This window comes from Strix uralensis, chromosome 2 (genome assembly GCF_047716275.1).
Source record: "Strix uralensis isolate ZFMK-TIS-50842 chromosome 2, bStrUra1, whole genome shotgun sequence".
Lineage (NCBI taxonomy): Eukaryota > Metazoa > Chordata > Aves > Strigiformes > Strigidae > Strix > Strix uralensis.
Genome location: NC_133973.1, coordinates 4,906,030 through 4,913,694, shown reverse-complemented (window position 1 = coordinate 4,913,694; position 7,665 = coordinate 4,906,030). Strand labels below are relative to the sequence as shown.

At 54.1% G+C, this 7,665-nt stretch overlaps 1 protein-coding gene across 1 annotated transcript; it reads left to right on the top strand.

Moving 5' to 3' along the window:
• Window positions 1-2,717: 2,717 nt before the first annotated feature.
• NHLH2 (nescient helix-loop-helix 2) lies at window positions 2,718-6,545 on the top strand. Its single transcript, XM_074860838.1, has 2 exons — window positions 2,718-3,070; window positions 4,884-6,545. The coding sequence occupies exon 2, from the start codon at window positions 4,905-4,907 to the stop codon at window positions 5,349-5,351; it is 447 nt and encodes a 148-aa protein (XP_074716939.1). The 5' UTR covers window positions 2,718-3,070; window positions 4,884-4,904; the 3' UTR covers window positions 5,352-6,545.
• The last annotated feature ends 1,120 nt before the right edge of the window (window positions 6,546-7,665 follow it).

Genomic DNA, 7,665 nt, shown 5'->3' with positions numbered 1-7,665 from the left:
AACGAGCACCTGTGAAGGTTACCAGAGAGCTGAGCTGGATGGGGATGTGCCACAGCTTCGGTGATTTGCATCTCAATCTTCCTGACAGGGTAGCTGAGGTTTTAGTTACTTCTCTTCACAGTAGCAAAGGGGTTTACTGAGTGCCTAGGAGCTCAAACACACTCCCCCGAGCGCCAGTGTAACCCCCCTTTCCATGCAGACCCGGTACCTCCAAGGCCTCCCTGCTCCCCTGAAGCTCGGCAGGAGGCTTTCTGCAGAGCTGGGGACTGGCAGAGAGGTGGGCTGAGGGCACACGCCTTTCACACCCTCCTGGTTCCAGGCTGGACTGCCTTCCACGGAGGGTCCTTGACAAGCCATGTCCCACAGCAGCCAAGGATCGCTTAGCCAAGCATCTCCAGAAGCCCCGCTGGGATTGTGTTGGATATCCATGAATCTGGTGCTGGTCTGTGGAGTCAGAGCACCTACACAAGTGACAGCCTCCTGCTGCCTTGGACCTGGTGTGGGCAGGGGATGGGAGAGAAATTCCCACATTTCCCTGGAAGGAATGTCCATGAGGATCCTCTTGCAGGCGTTTCTTTGGCTAGTGGGCCAGGTGACATGCGGGGAGACTGTATTCTTTGCCAGAGTATCTATCACTTTCAGAAAAATTGACAAAACCCAAAATTATTCAGGCACATTACTCATTCTTGATAAGGTCCTGTAAATCATATCAAGAGCAGAACCTCTCCCCATTCGGAGATCTCCTGGCCTGCTGCATATGTTACTGGATGAACCACAGGGACCCCCACAAGTGTTTTGCTGCCACCTCACCCCCGATGGGACCCAGGGGAAGCATCTCTGGCAAGACCAAGCACCCGCTGAGCTGCCGGCGAGCAGCAGGACCAGCTCTGCTCTGCGCAGGAGCCCACCGCCTCGCCCTTTTGGGGGGCTCCAGAGGGACCCTGCCAGCACAGGCTCCTGGCACAGAAAAGTCCCCAGGGAGGAAGATGATTACACGGGAAAAAAGTAGCTACGACCCCCATTTGATGGGATCTGCAGGGAGGGAGATGGGGAAAGGGGGATCAGAGCGGAGATGGGGGGAGGGTGGGCGGGGGAGCGGTGCCAGCTGGGGAGGGGGGGCCGGGGCAAGGTGGCAGCGAGAAGAGTCACCTCGGTCACAGGCATCCCCTGGCTCCAGCGCGAAGGGGCCTGGCTCCATCCAGCCTCTGGCGAGCAGAAAAGCCACAGACCCCTGGCCGGCTCCCTTGCCTCATTGTGTGCCGGAGCAGGGCGGGGGGGGGGGGGGGGGGGGGGGCAGAGGGACCCCGGAGGGGGGGGGGGCCTCTCTGCCCCCCAGGAGCACGAACCAGGATTGGGGGTGGGTGGGAGACAGGGCAGGGGGACCACAAAAAAATAAACGCACTAGAAAAACCTGTCTGACGATTCTCCACGCGCTCGGTGTACGTGATGCAAATTGATGCTTAAAGCTTATTTATTAGCTTGGATGGGAAATGCCAGCGGTGTTTTTCTAGATCAGTGGGTATCCAATATTTTGGGCCGGGGAGGGACACACACACGACGGCGGTGGGAGCGAGCGTGGCTAGAGACTGTGTGTCCAGAGGCGAGGGTTTATATCGTGGGCTGCTCTCGACTGTTATAATTTGTGGCACAGATTCAGCGAGAATCTGATCTGCTGAAAATATTTGGGCTGTGAAAACTCCCACACTGTGACAGATGTCAAGTCCAATTAAGTGACTCGTGTCCGGGTTTCTGGCCAATAGGCTTTCCCATTAAATATCAATTTAAAAGGGAAAAAATGCCGTCCCCTTTTCCCCGAGCCTTTATCTCTTCCGACCATCTCTAGGCTAAACCCTTCGGTACCAGGAGCGGATCCGCAGGCGTCTCCGCTCTGTCTGTCTGTCTGGCCCCTGCCACCGTCCGCACCCCTCCTTGGCTTTGCCGCTCCGGGAGGGGTGGGAGGAGGAACTGCACTTTCTTTTTGTGCGTGTGAGCGTACCTTTCCCTGCACCGACGTTATCTCTCGCAGCCGCTCCGAGATTTTCGTTTATTTTGTTTTGGTTTGCTTGCCGGCGTTCGCATTTCTTTCTTTATTCTCACTCGAGAGATGCAGGAGGAGTTGGGAAGCTCAGGGACGGATGGGGGTTTCGTTTATCCTTTTTTTCCCTCCCCCCCTCGCCAGCTCTTGAAGGACCAGAAGAAAAACTAAACCAAACATTTATTTATTCTCCGACGGCGTCTCCCCTTCCTGCCCCTCTCCGCCGGACCGCTGAATTCACAAAAACCGCCCGTTACACCCCCAAAAAATACTAGAGAAGAAAGGAGGGAGCGACGCATTGTTACCCCGACCCGCGGCGTGCCTGCGCGCCGGGCCGCGGAGGAACAAAGCCGGCAGCAGCTCCGCACCCGGGGCTCCGCGCAGCGCGCAGCGGCCGCCGGGCTCCGCGCCCCGCGCCCCGGCCCGGGACCGGCGGGTGCGGGCGGCGGCGGCTCCGCGGGCCGCGGCCGGGAAGGAGCGGCCGAGGGGGCGGGGGAGAAGGGAATAATCCCGGCTGGTGCTATCGCCGCGACCCTTTTGTTATTTATCGCGATCGGGGAAGAGGAGGAAGAAGAGCGGGGGAGACGGCACTTCGCAGCGCGGTTTTTGGGCGCCCCCCCCCCTTCCCTCCGCCTCCCCCCCCCCCCCCCCCCAAACCGACTCGCAGCCGCTGCCGGTGCGCGGCAGCCCGCTGCCCCGAATTAACGGGCGGAGGCAGACTTTGAGGGGGGAAACGGTTTATTCTCCCCTGATGCATCGTAAGTAACTTAAGTTGTTATTTATACTCCGCAAAGAAACACGGCGGGAACATCTCGCATCTCTGGAGCGCTGGAGGCCGCGGCGAGGGATGAGATCTGCCTTTCCCCATCCGAGCAGGACACTTTTCCGCTCGTAATTGATTTGATTTTGATTTTTTTTGTTGTTGTTGTTTAATTTTTCCATGCTCCGCTCCCGGAGGGTCAATTGAACTGTAAAGAAATCGCCGAGGGGGCGAGGAGACCCGGAGAGAGAGGCTGTCCAAACGACTCCGCCGAGGTAAGCAGCATTAACCAGATCTCCCTCTTCCAGGTAGCACGGGCATGGGTTTACTGAAAGAAATAAAAAGAAAAAAAAAATAAATACAAAGAAAGGGGGGGAAAAAAAAAAGCGCCTCTTTCCGGCTCAGCGGGCCAAAAATCAGCTTATGGATAAACCCAAACCAAAGGGGAAAATTCACACGCCGTAGAGAAAGAAACCTTTAAGCAACTTTCTCCGCTGTATTTTGCCCGTTTTGGTACAACCGCCCTGCAAATCCTCCCTCTGGTAGTGGGCTCTCGCATACCCCCCCCGGCTTAGTTCTCAACTGAAAGGTGATTTTAAACCTTTTCTATTTTTTTTTTTTTTAGTTTTTCCCCCCCCCCCCCAAGAGATGGCTGGCCCCTGACCCGCGCGCCGGCCGGGTTTCTCCCCTGCCTTGTGGGCCTGATTAACGCTCCGGATTAAAAATACGCGTTTCCGATGGCCCCTGCCCGGGGAAATAAGAGCTCCCCTCGCTCCCTCCCCGGGCCTTTCCCCCCGCCGCCCCGCCACGCGTGTCCGTGTCTCGCCCCGTGGGGGACGCTCGGCTCCAGCCCTCCTCCTGCCCGTCGTTTAATGTCTATCATTATTATTATTATTGTTGTTGTTGTTATTATTGCTTTTAACTTCTTTTTCCCAACCGGGTCTGAGGCCCGAGGGGGACTTTGCCTGGAAACTTTACGTGCAAACACTTGGCCATCTGAATTGGGGGGGAAGGGGGGGGACACGCTGTTCCCTCCCCACCCCAGCCCTGCACATACACACACACTCGTGTCCAAGGTTATTCACGAGTTGCCTGATGTATTGTTTTATTACATACCGGCATGTCCACGGACGCGCTCGGGTTTGTATTGCTGTCTACATGACAGATGGTGCTCTGTGAGGCCGCAAGAAGATACGATTCAATTTTCTTTTGAAAGGCACGTCCGCATTTATTTATTTATTTAGCCCCCCCCCACCCCGCCTTCCGCCCCGTTTTTTCGCGCAGGGAGGGGAGAGGAGGGAAAATTTAAAGGAATGGAAAAGTTCGGCCGCTGCTTTGGGGGTTTTGTTTCTTTTTGAATCTCAAAGCTTAAAAAACGGAGCCTCTCCAAACAACTGAGCGCTGGCAAATCGCTACCCGCACAATTAGCAGCAGGAAAGAAAAAAAGAAAAAGAAAAATGAAGAAGAGCAGAGGAAAGAGCAGGGAGGAGGGGGGAGAGCCCAGCAGATACATCAGATCCCGTAGTTCTGATTGGGGAAATAAATTTCCCCACCGGCCTTGTTATGGTTGGGGGGCCTTGAGCTGTGTCTGTACAAGCATCATGTCTGTAGCCCGGATCCCAGAGAGAGCTACCGAGGGAGAAATGGTTCAGCAGATTGGCAAGGGAGGAAATACGCTATTAAAATTCGGGGGAAAAAAAAAAATTAAAAATCGACCTAATATTGAGCCACTGTATATTAGCTTGTTTGAAAAAAAAAAAAAAAAAATTCTTTTATTGCTCTCCGGGCCTGTTTCTCCAGCCGAGCAAGCCCGGGGAATAATGGAAGTATATTCGGCTGCAGCTGCCGCCAGGCGCTGGGAGCGGGACGGCAAATGTCGGGGCGTCGCTCACCCCCGGTGCTGCTGCCTCGGTGCTCCCCGAGGGAGCAGCGACCGGCCCCTCGGCTCCGGCCCGGCTCTCCCGTTGCTGCGGGGCCGGGGCGCGGGGACCGAGGAGCGGCGCGTCCCCCTCTCCCTGCCCACCCCCCCGCTCCCCTCTCCGGTGCCGGTGCGCTGACCCGCTCTCTCTGCTTCTCTGTCCCGGGAAGGCTCCTCCGCCCCCCGCCAAGATGATGCTTAGCCCGGACCAAGCTGCCGACTCCGACCACCCCTCCTCGGCGCCCTCCGACCCCGAGTCCCTGGGCGGCGCGGACGCCCGGGCGCTCAGCTGCTGCGTCTCCGACCCGGAGCCCGCGGAGGGCGGCGGCGGCGGCGGCGGGGAGGGCCGGGGCGGCGGCGGCGGCGGCGGCGGGGAGGGCCGGGGCGGGGGCCGGCCGGGGCTGCACCCGCCGCCGTTGAGCCGGGAGGAGAAGCGACGGCGGAGACGCGCCACGGCCAAGTACCGCTCGGCCCACGCCACGCGCGAGCGGATCCGCGTGGAGGCCTTCAACCTGGCCTTCGCCGAGCTGCGCAAGCTGCTGCCCACCCTGCCCCCTGACAAGAAGCTCTCCAAGATCGAGATCCTGCGCCTCGCCATCTGCTACATCTCCTATCTCAACCACGTCCTGGACGTCTAGCGCCGACCGACCCCCGGGCACCCCCCCCTCGCCGCCCCCCGCCGCCCCGGCACCGGCCGCGAAGGCCCCGGGGTGGGCGGAGGGGGGGGTGTCCGTCCGTCCGCCCGAAGCCCCGGGGCTTCTCCCGCACGGCGGCGGCGCGTTTGGGGAAGAGAAGTGTAAAACCGGATCGTTTCTTCGTAAAACTGGATTGTTTCTTCAGGCTGTCAAGTGCCCCTTTATATATATCCAAAAACATCTACTTGTGACCTTAAACGTGTGACCCATGGGTGCAGTTACAAATAACTATTTTTTATTTATGGTAGAAGGAGTCGACAATTTATTTTTTTCAAGATTTATTTATTTTTCAGAGTGGTGGCAATTTTACTTTGGATACTTTGTGCCAATTGGTTTCTATAGTCGGGTGTTTACACTTTCTCCTGTGGAAAATTATGTTTAACTTTATGAGTGTTTGTTGGGATCAATGCAGTGTTCCTTTCCCTTTCTTATTTTTTTTTAATTTATTTTCCCCCTCCAATTATATTGCACTTGTGTACGACAAAGCTCCCCTTCCTCCCTGTTTATAAGTATATTTTATATATATCAAGGCATTTGTTCTTGACCCTTTTTCTTTCTTTTCTCGTGTGGGATCGACAACCACTAGCACTTAACTAGGAGAGTTTTTTTTTAAACTTGTTGTTATTCTGATCTATAGTTATGTCTGAAAAGTACTTTGCAAATCGTTTATAAGGGAAGTAGTTTCTTTGTGGGTGTATATGTGTGTGTGTGTATACATGCATGTGTGTGGGAGTGAGCGTGGGGGTGTATGTGTGTGGTATATTTTTAGGAAAGGACATTTTTCCTAAAAAAAAAAAAAAAAAAAGAAAGAAAAGTAAATCCAGGACTGCTTTCCTTTGTGACAACCAAAAAAATTCTATAACCTGAAAATGTTTCATGTTCTTTGCTGTGAATCTCTTAAAACAAGAAGCGCATTTTAGGGACGAAAGAGAAAAAGAAAAAACCACATCTGCTATCCAAAGATTTTAGTCTTTTTCAGGGTTTTTTTGTGTGTCTCTGTTGCTTTATATAATGCAATATTTTGTAGTGAAAATAGATAAATCTGGTTTCTATCTGATGCGTTTTTCATATCTCTCATGAATGGTGAGCTGTTTTGCATATAAATAAAAGTATCAAATAAAAGCTGTTTTTTCCTAATTATTTTTCCCTGTTGGTCTTTCCATAAGATGGAGATGCGATGCCCTTATGAATAAGGATTGCGAAGGCTCCTCAAGTCGTGCGAGGGAAAGCTTCAACAGGTTACCTGCCTCTTCCTGGGGGGGCTGGGGCTGTGGCCCCTCCACCACAGCCCCCCTGCTCCAGCTGCTCTCGGCTGCCTGCGCTGCCCCGATGCGTAGGGGGCACAGGACCGTCCCTGGGGCTTTCTCCCGGTCGCATCGCGACGGGCAGCTGGCCGCACGTTTCAAAAGTTCGGGCTGTAAAATCAAAGCCGACGCTTGCAAGCACCTGTTCTGCCACATCGCTCCTCCATACCTCCGCCTTCGCAACCCCAACCTATGTGTTTCGTCCCGCCTGAGTACACTGGCTTTTCTTTCTCTTGTTTCAATTTGGTTTTTGATCCCTCTCTGGCCAGGTCCAATTCTACTGAAACCAAGGGAAAAAATCTTGAGCCCTTTCCCTATTTTTGAACGCCTCAACTGCACTCCTTTATCCGAGCCTTCGCTGCCAAAGCTTGTCATTTGAAACACGGCACAGATACAGACTCAATAACAGACAGGTTATTACCTGAGTAACGCGAGACCTCTGTGCCATCTCATTTATTAAATCCTTTTCCTGCTTACTGCAAGGGGTTAATTTTACCTATCATTTGAATATCGCCATTGACTCGGGCAGCTGTGTCGTCCATTGTTGCTTGCTGGAGAGATCAAACCCTCCCCCCCACCCCCCCCATTTTTATGGCTGACACTTTGCACAGTGGTTTAATTAAGTGTGGGCTTGACCAGCTGAAAAGCTCCATGCAGAAAACCTGTCAGAGAGGCTGTTAATTCCACTTTCTACCAATGCACGCTTCCCACTTCCCGAGGGAGCACACGCAGGTTTGATAGCTCGATGCACAGTTTTCAAATCCTGCATCTTTCGGGGCTGAAATAACTCTACCAACTTTGGAGCTGGTTTTCTTTGGGACAGGCTTGTTTCTTAGGTTCTGTCAACACCTGGACACTGGGTTGAGTTTGATGGTAATTGCCTGAGCAATGTTATAAAGCCTGCTATCCAGCAAGCCTTCGTGCTACCAGCATCCAGAAAGACTTAGTTAAGA